Source organism: Corvus kubaryi, unplaced genomic scaffold (genome assembly GCF_017639235.1).
Source record: "Corvus kubaryi isolate FWS band 111438036 unplaced genomic scaffold, C.kubaryi_AGA036_p1.0 37308, whole genome shotgun sequence".
Lineage (NCBI taxonomy): Eukaryota > Metazoa > Chordata > Aves > Passeriformes > Corvidae > Corvus > Corvus kubaryi.
In genome coordinates this window covers 10,700,016-10,717,052 of record NW_024581096.1, presented here as the reverse complement: position 1 = coordinate 10,717,052, position 17,037 = coordinate 10,700,016, and the positions used below count along the sequence as shown (strand labels likewise).

Here is a 17,037-nt window from a genome sequence, read left to right as displayed (position 1 = left end):
TTGTCAGGAACGGAAAAAAAGTGCATCAAACACTCTTCTTTCCTATCCATGTGACACAGTTCTACATTTCCAATTAGTATTCCAGTATTAAGACACACAGTGCACTCCTTAATGATTAGTAAAATTGACTACACCAGTAACAGCGCCAGATACAGATGAGGCTGACACTTTTGCTGCTCTTTTAGCAGCTTAGACATCAAGCTGAGCAAGTGAAAAAGGCAGTAAGGCACCACCTGAGATGCACACGATGAGGTGGTTAGAGAGCTGATGCTCCACAGATACAAGGCTGCAACAGACAAGGGGGAGATGAGTAGCCACATGACATAAATTTCAGACACTGGAATCTGGATCCTGCTCATTGGAGGACTAAAGACAACCGCTCTGGTAACATCATCTCAATTTATGCTGGTGTTACACAGTTTAACAGAAACAGAAATGGTTAGAAGTAGGCCAGAAAACACACACACTTCTCATTCAGGAAGAAGTCCCCAATTTTCAGACATTAGGAACTCTTTGACAGGGCACTGGAAAATGTATTTTTGGGGAGGTCTGAGATGGCAGAGAAACTGGCTGTTTGACATAAATTCCAGTTTAATAAAACCCAAAACACATTAGTGGTCAACTACATAGGGCTTCCACTGTCAAAATACTACAGAGGTTAATTAACAGTGAGATTCTGAAAAACAGTATTCTGATAATATCTTTAATACTGAATTAAAAATCAAAGGTAAAAGCATCTGTGACTAATAATAGTTATCTAGTAACCCAGTAAATCTTATAATTGCAGTAAAAAATTCTGTAAACAGTGCTCTGGTGGAGCAAAGCTACTGTCATATACATATTCAGGTCTTTATACCAGACAGATTCTTGCTCTTTCAACTTTATCGGTCCCTGAAAAAAAGGCACAGAAATATTTAGTTTCTTTTTTTTTTTTTTAAAAACAACATAGTCTTGATTATGATTGTCACCATTAATCCTTTTTTGTACTTTCACCATCTTTGTAACAACACAGCAAAGAAGACAGTAAGAGAATGCTACTCAACTGAAGGATGGCTTTGATGCACAGAATGACATTTTGGAGCAATTTTGATTTGAAGACTATACTAAGTACTCAGAAAGTTTTATTAGTCAAACAAAGTATATTTTCTGCTTACAAAAAGAGGTAGTATCTTAAAATCTGTGCATTAAATATATTTAATATCTTTAAATATATTTAAAACAATGCCCCTCACCCCATTAGGTATTCCCTTTATGTTGTAAAAATAAATTAATTCTGTAATGAAATCAATGCTACAGAAGTATTTGCATTAGTTCAAAACATTCAGTGATGTTTCCATAAGTAGTTCAGTCTAAGCATCTGAAGTTTGATCTAGAACCCATCTCTTACTATAACCTTCAGCTTACTTTACTTAAAGAAAATCTGCTATGAATCTGAACATAGCAGTATCCCTCTGCAGTTTGAAGTATTAGCAGCTTTAAAGACAATATACCTAATTCTGTGAAACTGATTTCTATACAACTAAAGAAGTATAACATTTAATACATGCTTCTTAGGAAAACTGTGAATTTAACTGTAGTGTGTTTTTGAATATAGTTTAAGGGTTGTATACAAAGAGACTACATCAGCACTGACTAAACCCAGGAGATTCTAATTTCCTGAAATAAAACAAATTATTAGATGTACTGTGGAATTAATATTAGAAAGTCAAAGCTCACATCTGAAACAGACTTTTTCCCCAAACAATTTCTTCAACATATTATCACAGCCTTTGTAAGCTCACCTTCAGTATGGTCCCTATTAGGTTCCAATTCCAGTCAAGGTTCTCTTTGTGATTGAGAACTTGGCTGTCTCGAAGATTCATGATGAGTGCTTCTTCTGTATCCTGGAATACAGACATGGAAAAATACAATAGGTTTCCCTGCATCATCTTTTTCAGTCTTGCCATATGATCCACTTACCGCTCATGTAAAAATCATTAAAAGGGCTGTGTTTCACAGTAATGTACATTTGAAGGTAAATTGCATAGTTATAGTACAGCATTAAGAATCTAAAAGTAAGAGATCACAACTGGTCACATAAAGCATTAAAAGTCATTGGCATTTAATTCCTCAATTTCTAGAAATGCAGTTTAGTATCCAAAAGTGCCTGCAAGACAAATGAGATAAAAAAGTACTAAAAAGAATCACACAAATTACTCTGAATTATGTGAGTGAAGCTTGGGGGGGCAGGACCCAAGTCTCCAAAATACAATGCCAAATTCAGGTTTGAAAAAGGAATTATCGTAATACCTTTAAAATAAAGATGTCTTTCTGCACACGGTACTGATCCCTTTTTTGGTGTGTTGAGATTGCTTTCTGAATAATGTGATCTAAATGGAGGCTGTAAGGTTTAGGGCCTCTTTTCTTCATCTCATGAAAACGTTTTAAGCAGTTGAGTGCTGCACTTGCTCGCCTAATAGAAAAAAAAAATTATAATTAGTATTTGGCAGTTGTTATCAGACTAAAGAGGACCACTAGCTCCTGAGTGAACAGCTCAAGAAAGCTCTGACCAACAATTCTGAAGCATATAGGAAGAAAATTATTTTCTTAAGACATGTTTTTATACATTCACAAGACTCAGACTCATATTGAAATTATACAGAAAAGTATCTTTTAAAAAGTTCCTAGCACTTAAGTATTATCATTACTGATAACTTTTCCTCTACTCAGCAATTAGTGGTGTCTGTCACAATTCAGAGAGGATATTGTAAAGTTTAAAGTTGAATTCCATTAGGAGATGCAACAGTAGATCAACATCCTGTAGTGAAGTTGGAAGTTCAGGGAGCTAGCTTCAACTAATAGTAATCAAGTAATCAACTTATAGTAATCAATCTCATACATTCTCATACCCGCTGCTTCCCTGCAAGGGCAGGAGTATCAATAGTACACTTCCTGTTTTTATATCTAAACAGTTCAACAACAGCATGTAAGGTTTCTAGGAAAAGATAGGGAGTTACATAAATGACAGCCAACAAGGGCAAAACCAGTTAATTACAAAACAGTGGTAGCAGCAAAAAACCCCACCTACAGAGCAAATAAAAATAAGGAAATCTAAAAATGGGGAGTTAAGTTTATCTTTCTTCCCTATAAGCAAAAATTCTCATAGTGTAGGACAGTTCTTTTATTTTCAAACAAATACCTTTTGATTTGGTCACTTAGCTAAATTATTTAAATTTAATCTGTAACACAGATCACAGTTTTTCAGACTATAAAACAGTGTAGAGTGTTGACCAATGCCAAGATCCCCAAATAAAAAATACTACTTCTAAAGAATCACTTTCTTTCAACAGAAATGGGAATTCTTACTACTCTAACAGGTATGTCCAGAAATGCCAAAAAGCAAAACAATTGCAGGTAATCCACAAGCATCTCCCTTCTGCTCTTTATCCCTCCTTTCATCCCACCACTTAGGCCATATATAAAATATGAAATATCCTCTCCTGAAATTTCAGATATGCCTTTTATGAAAACTAACAGTGTCATTGAGTATCAAAATCTTCTACTGACATACATGAAACCTTCGAAACTAAAAACCAGAAGAGTACTACCCTTTTAGGAAGCACTCTACATGCAGCATTATTTATTTCACAGTTGCAGTTTGGAAAAATGCTGTTCTTTATCACTGACAACACAAGGAAAGACAGAACATTATGATACATTTTTCAGAATACTAATCTGACAAGACAGATCAGAAATGGCAAGAGTAATTAACAAATACATTTCCTATGAAAAAAACCTCAACACACTCAATTTGTCTTCTACAAAGAAAAGCAACTAAGAACACAGAATTGAAGAAATACATATTAAAGACATGTGAATTATGAAATTGTTTGATTTCTTCCATTAGGAGGTTTAAATTGTGTGAAATACCCAGAAGATGGCATTTTGTAACAGAGCTTTATGCTTTTAAATGTAACACAGAATTCTTACAGTCTTTTCTCTTTCATGATGTCAAAGGATGCTGCCATATTCATCAGTGTTGGTAAGCAGTGCAAGTGATGGCTATGAGAATGAGGAAGAATTGTGTTTGCCTACAAAAAAACCCAACAGAAGACCAGTTAGAATAACTTAGTACAACAATTTCATCCATCTTTTTAGGATCAACATTTAAAGAATCTACCACTTTTCACAAGATTTTCACAAATTTATGACAATAAAACTACCTTTTGCTTAATGTCAGAGTGTAATTACACACACCATTTTGAATTTGTGATCTAACTAACCAACCGGAATTACACTAGAAAGTAACTTGAAAGAATTTCAGATTTCAGAATGCTATAATCGATATTGTTTGCACTGGAGTTTAAGTGGTAACAAGCAAAAACTTGCAAAGCATCAGATATGCTTATGCCATGCACATAAAACTGCTAAAAAAACCTAAAATCAGAAAACCTGTTAAAGCTGATGATTTCTACTAAAACTTTGCTGCATAAAAAAACTCTGATTAATTAATATAACTTTCTACGTTATTAGACATTTAGCTGCTTTTAATAAACATAGGTAGTTCTGCAAATATTTTTGGAAACTAAAAGCAAGATGGATGAAGAAATTACTTACATTTCCAAACACTGAATAAAAAATACAAGTATTTTTTCAGGTTTTGGTAAATAGTAGTCGTATCTGATTAACAGATCATCTCTTCAGAAAATAAAAAAATACCTATGCTTTACAGCATACTCCAATGTGAGTCAACAATCACTGTCACTCACAAGTGTTCAGGAAACCAGAAAAATAGCATATAATATTATAAAAAGCAAAGGCTGAAATGCACTGGAGTGCTTATGAAAACAGTATCATCATCTCAGTACAAGATTAGTTTAAGAGAGAGAAGGTACTGCAAAAGCTATCTTAGGTCAACAGAAGTGGAATGAAGCTGAAGTTTCCCTGTAGTAGGAGCACTACATCAAGATGAAGTTGCCCAAATGAGTATCGTCAAGTACCAAAACCACATCCAACTGAATCTGGAAAAATTTCATCTGTCTGCCCAGTGAAGCAGAAAGCTAAACACACTGTTGGAGGCCTACTGACTATCATACTAAGAAAAGCAAAAATTAGCTATGGTCCTTTTCCCCAAACACAGTTACTGGCGGGTATGTTTGCAGGATTCCAGCTTAAAAATAAAACTCCTACAATGGCAAGAAAGTGTCCTGGTGAGAGTCAGAGCTGCAGATAACCTTGGAACAGAACCCCTAGCACCTTCAATGCTTTCCAAGCAGTCTTCCTATTGATTAATACTGGCTTTAATATATGAAGTGCCAGAAGATGTAATGTTAAATTAATCCACTATTCAGACAAAAACTACATGTTTCAAGCTTGGAATTCAAATTAAATGCTATAATAGCAAATATCTATTTACAAGTAGTTACAAAAAGTGGTATTTACCATGTGCAAAAGTTCTCCCAGAAGGATAGTTGCTCTGACAGACACATGGTCATCGCTACTTGTGATCACTTCAACCAGACCCTTCAAAAGGAAAAATATTATTACAACATTTAATGTATAACATCTTACTTGAACTCTTGTAGGAAAAAAAGTAACAAGCATCTATTGAAACTGAAAGTCATTAGTTACCTCTAGAAGTCCATTGGTAATAAAAGCAGAAAGCACTAAAGCCAAGTAATTATCCATGAGATCAGGCCTAAGGAGAAAAGAAGTATGGAAACAATTTAGAAAGTACATTTCTTATTGTTCCTGCAAGAAAACAAGAACTGTTTCATCCACACTGCCACAAAACAAAACAAGAAAAAGGGTTTAGACGAAGGTCATTAAATCCCCACCTTGATCTGGCTCGATGGGGTAAAACAGTTTTAGCCTCAGCAGCTACAAAGCCATCAGAAAGTCTCCAGCAGTCTTGAAACCTGCCTGGATCTAGAACAAGAAAATATGGACAATGGTGATTATAACACTGGCTTTCACAGTATTATTTTGAAGGTGGTCAGTAGGTAAATAATAATCCTTGCCCGCAAATATTATTTCAGGTGGTTTCAAATTACAGAAAATTTTGTCAGAAGGGACCTCTTAACAAGTCATGCAAACCACACTCCTGAACAAAGCAAGGGTACCTTGAAAGCTAGGACAAAGATTGTATCTAAGTGTCAACAAAACCAGTGACATTTCCAATCCATAAACACATTTAATGTGTTTAACAGAAAACACCATAAGCACCTAAAATGTTACAAGGTGTGTCCATATATAGAAGTAGCAAGTTTGCAACAAAGAATGATTTATTTACTTATAAATTAAAAAAGCATAGAATGCCCTTGGGTTTACAAAGGAGTAATTCTAAAGTTAAAATACTTACTTGGTTAAACTTAAAGACATGAAAAAATACTCACTTGCCCTCAAAAAAGCAGAAGTCTAAGGCCAGCGCAGACAGCTAACAGACAATATACAGAAAAGATTGACTAATAACTTTTCTGTAGTATTCACTAACACATCTACAATTCTGAACACTCCAAACAGTTCAAAGAAGTCTAATTTGTAGTGCTGACCTTACAGTCTTTTGTGTTAATGCTTAACTATGCCGATCTTTCATCAAACTTAGAACACTTAAAAGGTGATAAAGAATTTTAAACAGGACTTCAGAGCACCCAATAAATTCAGTGATAAAACAATTAATACTAAGGCAATTTATAATACATAGGAGACAGAAAAGGTTTCAAATTTATACAGGAGCTTAACAGAACTCTTATGTGAACTTTTAAAGTACTTACCTACACTGAGAAGTGCCTCAATAAATTCTTCTGCAATAACAGGAAGAGGAAGGCGAAATATATCGTAGAGAACTTCAAGCAGGCCACGCTACCAAAGAAAACATAACACAACAAGAATTTTACAAATTTACAAAATTGTCCTTTTTTTCACTATTAATACTGAACTTGAGACTTCTACAGTGCTAACACTGGTGCATTTGTTGCACTGTTTCTTTCACAAACTGAAATAACTGGAGAAGAAAGGATGGGGAATGTGGCTTTCTTACTTTTGAACTGTCCCTTATTGTCACTACGAATTCTCTAGCACTTCAGGCTACTTGGATTGCAGATTTTTAGAATGGTTACATCTGGCACCATCAACTTTTGTTTAGTAAGTTTAATTTGTGAAGAAAGGTTTTTATTTACCTGGAATTAAACTCTGACTATTATGATTTAAACTTGCAACTGCAGCTACTGTAAACATCCTTTGATTTGTGAACAGAGTAAAAATTAATTTACATACATAATCTCCTCCATTCTGTCACACATACATGGTATGCTTCCCAATTTCACAGGAATTTTATAACAGAATTACAGACTTGAACTTGGGGGTTAAATAAACTCAAGGATAGTTGTCTCATAATTGGTGTCTGTGCTTAAACCACTAAATTGTTAAAAGGTTAAGAAAAAATAAAATATCAAATATTATTCCTACATCAGTACTAAATATTCACCACCTACCCGTATTTCCATATTTGGTATACAGAGTACCCCAATAAGAGACTGAATTCCAGAATTTCCAGGTTTGCACAGGCTGATAATACCTAGAAAACATTAAATGTATAATAGTATTCCCTCATCAGTGAAAGAAAGGACAATAGACACATTGCTAAATTAGATTTTCAGTTTGAAAACAAGTACACATGAAAAAAATTACTAATCATAAACATTTTCATGCTTATAATATCATCTCCTTCCCAATCAACAGTATTTAATAAAACTTCCTAATCACAAAACTTCATATCCTCATTAAAAATATTGCTATTTTTGTCCTTCCTACTGCGAACAATACATGAAAGTGTGAGAACAACATATGCATGGAAGAAATGGCAAAAAGACAGAATTGTCTATAACAAGCAACTCTTCAGCCTGAAAGGTTTTCATGATCTTAGAAGAACTGTGAGGAATTTCAAGCAAAAGCTGTACCTTAACCTAATAAATTATTCATTTCCTTTACGTCTCAGGTGAATTCTAACAGCTGTTAGATCTAAGTGCCTCAGTGTAGGAAGATGCAGTAACACACCTATCAGAAACTATTTTCTGGAAGTTTCAAAGCTGTCACGTGCTTCCTCTCCAAGCATGTGAGAGCACACAAGAAACTTGAAGGATACCCGGGCATTAAAATTAGGTTAGTGATCATTTTCAGAACTTAGAAAATAACACAAGTAGTGTCACAAAACAGCCTAAGTATAGCCTGGAAAAATTCCACTCAAAATTTTGGTAAATGTTTATATTAACTGATTTAAATTTGCCAGACAGTGTCTTGACTAAAAGAAAAAGCAGTCCCCAAGGCAGAACCTTCATCTTACATATTGTAATAATGCAGAGAAAGGATTTAGTAAAATGAAAAAAGCTACTTTTTTCATTTAGAAATGTCTTCCACATGAAAAATTGCAAACAATGTCCATTTGCAAGTTCTCTTCAGCTATGGCAGCTGGTAGAAGTGGGTGCTAATGAAACTATTTGCCAAATCTCTTAACACAGACAAAAAGATTTCATTTATGGCAGAACCACCACAAAGGCAAATTCTTATGATACAATGTTATTTTAAATATCCTTTCACCCATTAGACTCCAAGAATGACAATCAAGATGTAGTTTATAAGGCATTTTACACAGGGAGGGGATAAGCTGTGCCTTGTCAGGAGTCTAAGAAAACTAAGTATGCGTCCTCCAATTTTACAGTATCAAAACACGTATTAAGTAGCATTGTAGGAAGGTATTGATAGAAATCGGACATGTCAAATGAGACAGATCCTGTGCCATTTATACTAGGAAGTAAAATCACACTTCCAATTATCCAGTTTCAAACAAATAAACAAATCTTACCTGCCCATGATCGAAATGCTGCCACTATTCCCATTTTACTAGCCAGGAATCGTGCTTCTCTGTCCTCTCTGCCATTAAAACAACAAATGTCACGATGCAGGTAATAATTATCAAACAAACACTATTACTACCACCGTAATTGTAAAAGGTAGTTAACTGAGATTTTAGATGGGGGACAAAATCCAGAGTAATAGAAATATTTTATGTATGCAGATGTATTTACACAATGTATATATATACAGAAAAAGTTTAGAATTTTTAAGTATGGTTACTTTTCCTCTTCCAGGGGAGTTTCCACAGGAGAAGGATAACATCAAGAAGTAAACACCTATAGGGGTCAGATGAATCACTCTGCACCTCCACTGACACTAAGTCTACAGCAAAAAAGTAAAGATTTTATTCAGTTACCAATACCTAAACATGTCATGCTATTTGATAATTAAAAAACCCTTAATAATTCAAGCTGGAAGCCGTATCAGGAGACCTCTCTCTAGTCCAAATTACTGCACGAAAAGTCACCAGTTATCAGACTAGGCCACATTATAGAATCATAGCATGGTTTGGGTTGGAAGGCACCTTTAAAGGTCGTCGAGCTCAACTTCTCTGCAAGAACACAGCAAAAATGCAGTGTGTAGTACACACGCCTTTTACAGTACCCAGAGCTGTGGGAGGTATACAAGCTTTTGTAATTCACCTTGGAATACCTGCAAAACACTCAAGGCTTTATCCAGTTGCGTGTTAGAAACTCTCAAGAATGAAGGCTGCAGGACCTCTCTGAACAACCTATTCTAACTCTTGACCAGCCTCACATAAAATAATCCCCCCCTGCCCCTTTTACCAAGTTGAAATCTTTCTTGCTTCAATTTGTCTCTGTTGCTTCTTGTCTTCCCACCTTACACCACCATGAAGGGCCCTGGCTACATCACCTTGAAAGCATTTTCATAGGTAGTAAAAAGGCTGCTATTCTGCAGAGGGTGTCCCCCAAACCTCTCCTCTCCAGGCTAAGCAAGCCCTTTTAAATCTTAAATGCTTAACAGTATTTTAGGAAGCTGTACTCTGGCCTACTATATTCAACTTCAAGAAACTTAGTATTTGGAAGGAAATACAGCTTAATTCCAAAGCGATGAACATAACTGATAGCACAAGTAGCAGCACTAACACTTACTTGAGTTGTCCTTCTGCGGTGTCTGGATTATGCCTGTAGTGAAAATCTGTGTAAGGGGCTAAAATTCTCTAAACAAAAGAAAGACATGCGTTATTTTCACATGAAAATACAGTTAAATCACTATTGCCCTTTCCTCAGTCCCACTCCAAACTATCATTATTCCTGCTTTATAAATCTTGGGCTCTTAACCTAAAACATTACCTTTTAGACACTGTGCACTAACACAGAGGAAATCTGAGACAAAAATCAAACACTTGAATGAATTTATTATTATCTAAAGTTTAACTTCTGTCACTGAACAAGTAAAACTGCACTCACCTCTAATTCTACATCTGCTCGCACGTACTGTCGGGTCTTTGGGTGATTAATGAGGTGCAAGACTGTAGTTATCAGAGCCTCATTTATTCGGCTTAGCTGACAATCAATCACATTTTTCAAGATGGTACTTAAACCACCCCGAAGAGCCACCACCTCAGGATTCTGAAGTGCTAGATAAAGGAAAACAAGTCATTTTGGCCAATGTTGAAGATAAAACATTTCATGGCGATGACAAACTTGTCATCTCTTTAGTATGCATATCTTATTCATCCTGAACACTGCTGAGGCACATGTAAAGCTTCTAATGGAACTGGCTGACACTAGCAATGAACTGGGATTTTGGATTCAGTTATCAAACACAAAAATACTGGTCACTCACTATCCAGCATATGACCATTTCCCAACTTAATTCCAACCAAGTTTCCATATAGTAGTTTATGGATTTCCCCATAAAGAGTTTTCATGCTTCATTGGACTGACATAGATAAATTATTTATACTGAAATATAAGAGTAACATTTTATTTATCTTCTTTAAAACAAGTTTTAATCTTGAAAACAAACTGCTGAAGTTATTTCCCACTGATTGATTTTTGAAAAAAACTTCAAAAATCAGCAGCCAAATTAAAGTTCAGGGAGTTAGTATAAACCACTGCCCCGATAACTACAGTATCCACTCCAATAATTTTTAAAAAGGAAGGTATTTTGTAGTTCTCTGAATTCTTCTAAATTTGTCAGCATCTTGTGTATGGAATTCTCCCTACGTCAAATCCGTTAAAGAAATACCAACTGCAGTAGAGAAATGGTTTTAAGGCAAATCAGAAACTGTCAAGTCTTGAAGGAAAGACAAAAACCTGAAATTTTCATGTATGATACATAAATAGATTTTAAGTCATTTTGGTTTATATCATGCTAATTACTAAAATCCATGGAATTGACAATAAGGACACAACATCTAATTTATTATTAAACAAATACTGTTAATGACAACCACATCAAAACTGAACACTAATTAAGAAAAATTATCTTACCTAGTTCACAGATAATGGCTATACATGCTCGAACCATTCTGTCTCTTTCTTGAAGACCATCGTTTCCAACTGCTATCAAAGAATTAGTAATAGAGCTGGGGAACAGTGAAGCATTCACAGTGATCATCTGCCAAAAAGGAAAGAAAAAGCCCTCTAGTTTCTTCATATTTCTCTAAATACACTTACATATTCACCAGCACTCTGTTCCATACAAACAGTTAGACAGACCAGTCCATCTGTTACTTGGTTGTATCTGGTGAATCTCCGTAAGTGTTTCTTTTGCTCTTGAAATTTTTTCAATTTCAATTCATTTGTCAATTTACTTTACCATTCTCTTCCTGCTTCAGTTTTTTATTTTTATATTTTATCATAATAAGAAAGAATTTAAAAGATGACTGGTGCAGTGAGAATTAAGACTACCTTTATCATAGTTTTTTCCCAAGAATATCTTTATTGACAAAGAACATTATCCAATGACACAGGTAGATTAAAAACTCATCTACTGTTAAGGTTGTTCTGCACCATGGAAAGCCTCAAATGGGAGGACACTCAGTTTGGGGAAATTTTGACTCTGGCACACTCAGAATTCCCCCAAGAATAATGAGCAAGGCCCTCTGTGCACTCATTAAAAGTAAAGAAAGACACTCCTGAACAACCAACCAATACCACAAACTCTTCACCATCCCCCAAGTGAGGCTTTGATTGCAAAGGTTGAGGAGCTGCTTGTTCACATTTTCTCAATTTGTGAAAATTAAATACACATATCCTTCCGGAACAAGAATATCGCTAAACAGATGTATTACTAAGGAGGAAGCAGATTTTTGTCTGATTGCCTAAAAAGGGAAGAGTGCAATGTCTTATAGCCCACTCAGCCGTGTCACTTTTTTTTCTCCACTAATAAATAAAAATGAGACATTAAAAAATACTCAATATCCATCAAAGACCTGGAATTTAAGGCTGGTTTCCCATGGTTTTATTTACCATCTTTTTTGCTTCCAACAAAACCAGGCTTATCTTCCTAATTCTTCCAAAACCATTTTGTCCTATATCCATTTTACATCTCCCCCTTTGACATGCTACAGATATTTGTGCAAAGATGATTAGTTTTTTACCTTTTTTTGCAGAGATGCTAAAATGAGAGGGAATCAACCATTACAACCAAAATTTTGGAAGAGTTTTAACAAATCTATGTTTAAATACAAGTTTCTGAGAAGCTTTGTGTTATACATAATGTTAATGCCAACAAAACATGAAGCTTTTAAGGTAGGACTTTAAAGAAAAAAGAAATTCTCTCCCACCCACATAGTCTTTCACTCTTACACTGGCAAGAAGAAACAAGAATAAGCAACAGAATAGGTGCACCAATCCACTCTATAAAACTGCAACCTGTTTTCTATTGATATTGACATGCACTTCCTATGAGGACACAACCAGCCTGTGAGGACACAAGCTGTTCTGCTTCACTGCCTTTGTTTTTAAGACATGAGAAGGAAAGGTTTCTTGTAATAGTCAATTCTAAATACATCAGTAGAATTAATAAATTTTTGTATTTACTTTGTATCTGCTCTAGGTATTAAAATGCAGTTCTAAAGCCCAAGGAGAGGTAATGGGAAGCTACTTACAAGTGGCTAAGATGGAGTAAGTAATAAAGACTATGAATTTGGTCTTTCAAGACTCCTTTAGAAAAGAGGAAGAAAGAGGATGGCTCATACTGCATCTAACCCTGACTTTTGCTTAAAAAAGAAAACATCTGGACTATTAAATCATAAAAAAATTGTCTTATTGACTTCTATTAGATAGAAAAATGCTTCCCAAAGCCAACTTCATGCCATCCTTTTCATGGCTGAAGATACTACTAAATTGCAAAGCTTTTACTAGGAAATGTAGAGGTGATTACAGTCAAAACGTACAGTGAGCACTCAGCCTTCAAAAACTATTGGACATCAAGTTTAAAAAATTAGATTTTTTTAAATCTTCCGACACCACTTTAACCTAATATTTTTAAAACAAAGTTTATGATTGCCTTTCTCTGCATTCATAAAGCAGTATCAGTATTTTGTATTTTGTTATTCTTCTCTATGAAAAGAAAGAAAAGAGTTTCAATTTTAGTCTATGCAATTCTCACACACATTTTTGTTACCAAAGATGAGGTTAAGGAGCCAAATCTTGAAACTGAAAATAATAGTTCTGCAATACTGGAAAAACCCAGTTCAGTTTCACAGCAAATTTGAGAACAAATTTGTTACCTTTTTTCAGTTTATTTGCCATTTATTCTCCCCTTCTAGACCTTTATATAACCTTTCAGGAATCCTGGCATCAAATCATTAAGTCTGAGACACTGAGGGAGATTGAAGAGAGAAGCAGAAAAAGGGCAAGAGCAGGGTAACAAAAAGTGTGAAAATACAGAATGTGCTATTCAGGAAGCACAGTATTTCTTGTGAGAGAATTTCTGAAGAACTGACTGCTCTATGCCAATGCATGCTTAACTGTTGGTCTGACATTGTCTTTTAAGAAAACAGAATGTTATAGGTACGTAGCAGAAGATGCTAGAAAAGGCTTTTCATCAACACAGTTCTCAGCATCAAGGAGCCACAAGCATGGCTGCACAGGCTGTGCATTCCATGCACACACCTGGTGCACGCCAGTACCCCTGCACCACAATGGAGAAAAAAACCACTAAGGGCCAGCTGTGTGATTTCTTTAATGTTTCTCTCTCACCATCATTTTTTCAAAATGATGATCAAACTAACGGATTTGTTTCTTTTGCTGTCTCTTCTTTCATGCACGACAGAAGTTTTTGCTCAAGCACAAAATGCTCAAAAAAGCCCAGAAATAATGAGGACAAACTTCGGACCCAAATAAAACCAATTATTAATGTGTTTCCATTCCATCTTCTGATTTATGTTATTCTGAGTCTACACTGAAGCTCCTATTCAAAGGAGATCAGCAAAGAACTTTTATAAGTGCAACTTATAAAAGGAAGTGCAACTTCCTCAAGGACCTGTTCCTTCATAGTGCGGCTTTTTGTTTGTTTTTTGCTTGAGTTTGGAGGAGGTAGCCATGTTTAATATTTAAAACTCATTTTTTTGGCACAATTGTTTATCAAGTACATTGTATTTTCTATAAGACAGAAAACATATGTTTAAAATACAAAATGAGATTTAACAGACAGTGCTCCTGGGGAACCATTCTTCAACTACCTCAAACTTTACTCCAGTCTTTGGTAGTTTTTGTAAGAATATAAGAATAATAAAGAACAGTGAAGTCCAGCAGAAAGGCAGAATATTATGTTTCCTGAATACATTTAGTATCTCTATATGCCAATTTCTCTAGGACAAACTTGAAAATACAGCTACCGTATTTTCAAATCTCACACCCATGGGTACACAGTACAGAAACCATCACAGACTAACCATGTTTTATTGAGTACCTGAGATAAAATCCTATGGGTAGCATCAACTGCCACAAACAAAGCAGTAAGTCTATAAGCAATCCTTGAATGATCACTTCAGTGACAGCTTCTCATTTCTCACATGGCAGAAAATCTCCCAATCTCTGACTCACAGATGCTTAAACAAACTATACAGTGAAGTCATCATAATTTCAATACTGAAACTTAATATTGTTTTTATGCTCTTGCATTCACTCTTTGATAAGTGTTTCCAAACCTTGTCCAGTATCACCTCTATCAAGAGAAAATTAGCAAGATTCTTCTAGTCCACTTGAGATTCCAAATTGCAACACGGTAAGATCAAAACAAGTCTCTTCACTACTTTTTCTTCTGTCTTGTTAATTATCAGCTATATTACATGATAAAGGTAAAAAAAGGTATTAGAGACTGTGAAAAAGCACTGTTGGTGGAGACAACCAGGAGTCAGCACAACTGAGTGGCACAGCAGATACAACCGTAAATAGGAGATTTTACCTTTCTGACTAATCGAAGTGCTTGTGTTCTTTCTACTTCATTACTTTGCTGTATGTCAATGCACCTAAAGTAAGTTAAAAAACACATTTTGTTTATAACAATAGTAACTTTCACCTTAACTGTTAACAACTCACGTTAATATTTATGCATATGAATACAGAAGAAAAAGAATTGACTTGTTTAAAAACTACACTTTTCAGCAAGCATACTCATTATGATAAGTCAATTAGCTTTGGTTTATATTTTCCCAGCTATTTTCATTATAACTAAGTCAGTAGAATGTTCTTAAGTACAAAATGGCAAAGCATAATGCTTCAACAATTATTTTCCAAGCTAGCTGCATCTGGCATTTGCAAATGAGACCAAACCAAGTATTTGTAATGTTTCACATCAACATATTCTGGGTGTCCTCAGATCAGAGAAGTCCTTTTGCTCCAAAAAAATTAAACAGCACACTAAAACTACATGTTTATACATTTATAAACAGAAATTCATGCACATCTGTATCAGTATATCAAATAAAAAATTTCATTACAGGAAGCACTAAAGATGCTATTATTTACATCTATTCATCATGCTGACTGTATTATCTCACTGTTGGTTTGCCCTCTGGGATTTTTCTGTTGTGTCATTGGTTATACTCAGACTACAAATTCTTGGACACAAACTACTTTTTAGCCCTGACTTTGTACTGAAGGCTCTGCAGCACTGTGATAATACAAAGAATCAAACAACTCCCATACAATTTAAGACATGAAAATTATTAACATTTCGAACTTATTAATTTATAGTTAATGGCATTTATGATTAAAAGAAGAAATTCTCTGGATTACTTGTAATATGTCATATATCAGGACAGCATTTTATTTGGATTAGCTGGTGTGATGAAGTATCATTCTGCTGAAGAAAAATGCCTTTTACAAAACTACTTATTAAGAACATAAGAGAATATGAAAACACTCCTCACCTGTCTCAACCATGAAAAAGCAAGTGATTTACAACTTCACAATTTACAAGAAGAAGCAAATTTACCTGGCTATCAAATAATCCACTTTCAACTTTAGCACCTTCTGGAGAATACTGGAGTCTCGAATAAGATAGCGGAGGGCTCGCAACCCTGCTGCTCGCACCTCTTTTGCTTCGTTTAGTAAAGCTAACCTCAGACTACAATGAAGAAAACAAGAGGGACAAACAACTATTAGGCAGCAGGTAGACTTCACCATCTGACATGCAGCTACTACTCACTCATTTACAAATAGCATGATTTTAAAAAATAAATGTTCTGATGTTATTTTACAACTTTCAGGTCTTCTCATTTGCAACCTAGAACGCAAGCCTTCATACTGGTCAGCAGATGTAGACAATATATTAATCTGAAAAAGCCACAAACCAATTTTTCCCCCAAGTAACAGCTTGTACATTCATGAAATGACACATAACCAAAAAAACCTGTACACAATTTTTTATTTGACAAAACAGCTGAGCACAATATTAGTCCAAGAAAATTAAAAGGTAGAATAAGGTAGGTAAGAAGAAACAAAATATGGAAGAACTCTAGAAATGGAGTTAGAAAGCATGAAGTAGCACACCTTCCTTTTGAAGTTCCTCAAGAGATTCGTCCCTCTTCCCCAACCACATGCAGGGTGGGGTGGGAATCCTCAATCTCCCAATTACATTTTCTAGTAGGATTTTTCACCGGACATCTAAGAATGTAAATACTTCAGCCAGTGAGACTGAATTTCTACTTCTACAAAGGGCTTA

At 35.0% G+C, this 17,037-nt stretch overlaps 1 protein-coding gene across 2 annotated transcripts in view; it reads right to left on the bottom strand.

The window, feature by feature from the left end:
• RICTOR (RPTOR independent companion of MTOR complex 2) overlaps positions 1-17,037 on the bottom strand; it is a 76,532-nt gene that overhangs the window by 31,304 nt on the left and 28,191 nt on the right. For both annotated transcript variants that reach the window (XM_042028451.1, XM_042028452.1), the window contains exons 5-18: positions 16,309-16,440; positions 15,277-15,340; positions 11,352-11,478; positions 10,323-10,492; positions 10,005-10,072; positions 8,840-8,907; positions 7,473-7,555; positions 6,753-6,840; positions 5,817-5,907; positions 5,611-5,677; positions 5,422-5,502; positions 3,970-4,070; positions 2,290-2,452; positions 1,782-1,883 (exon numbers count right to left, since the gene is read on the bottom strand). In XM_042028451.1, the coding sequence (XP_041884385.1) occupies positions 1,782-1,883; positions 2,290-2,452; positions 3,970-4,070; positions 5,422-5,502; positions 5,611-5,677; positions 5,817-5,907; positions 6,753-6,840; positions 7,473-7,555; positions 8,840-8,907; positions 10,005-10,072; positions 10,323-10,492; positions 11,352-11,478; positions 15,277-15,340; positions 16,309-16,440 (1,405 nt within the window). The remainder of the gene's footprint in view (positions 1-1,781; positions 1,884-2,289; positions 2,453-3,969; positions 4,071-5,421; positions 5,503-5,610; positions 5,678-5,816; positions 5,908-6,752; positions 6,841-7,472; positions 7,556-8,839; positions 8,908-10,004; positions 10,073-10,322; positions 10,493-11,351; positions 11,479-15,276; positions 15,341-16,308; positions 16,441-17,037) is intronic.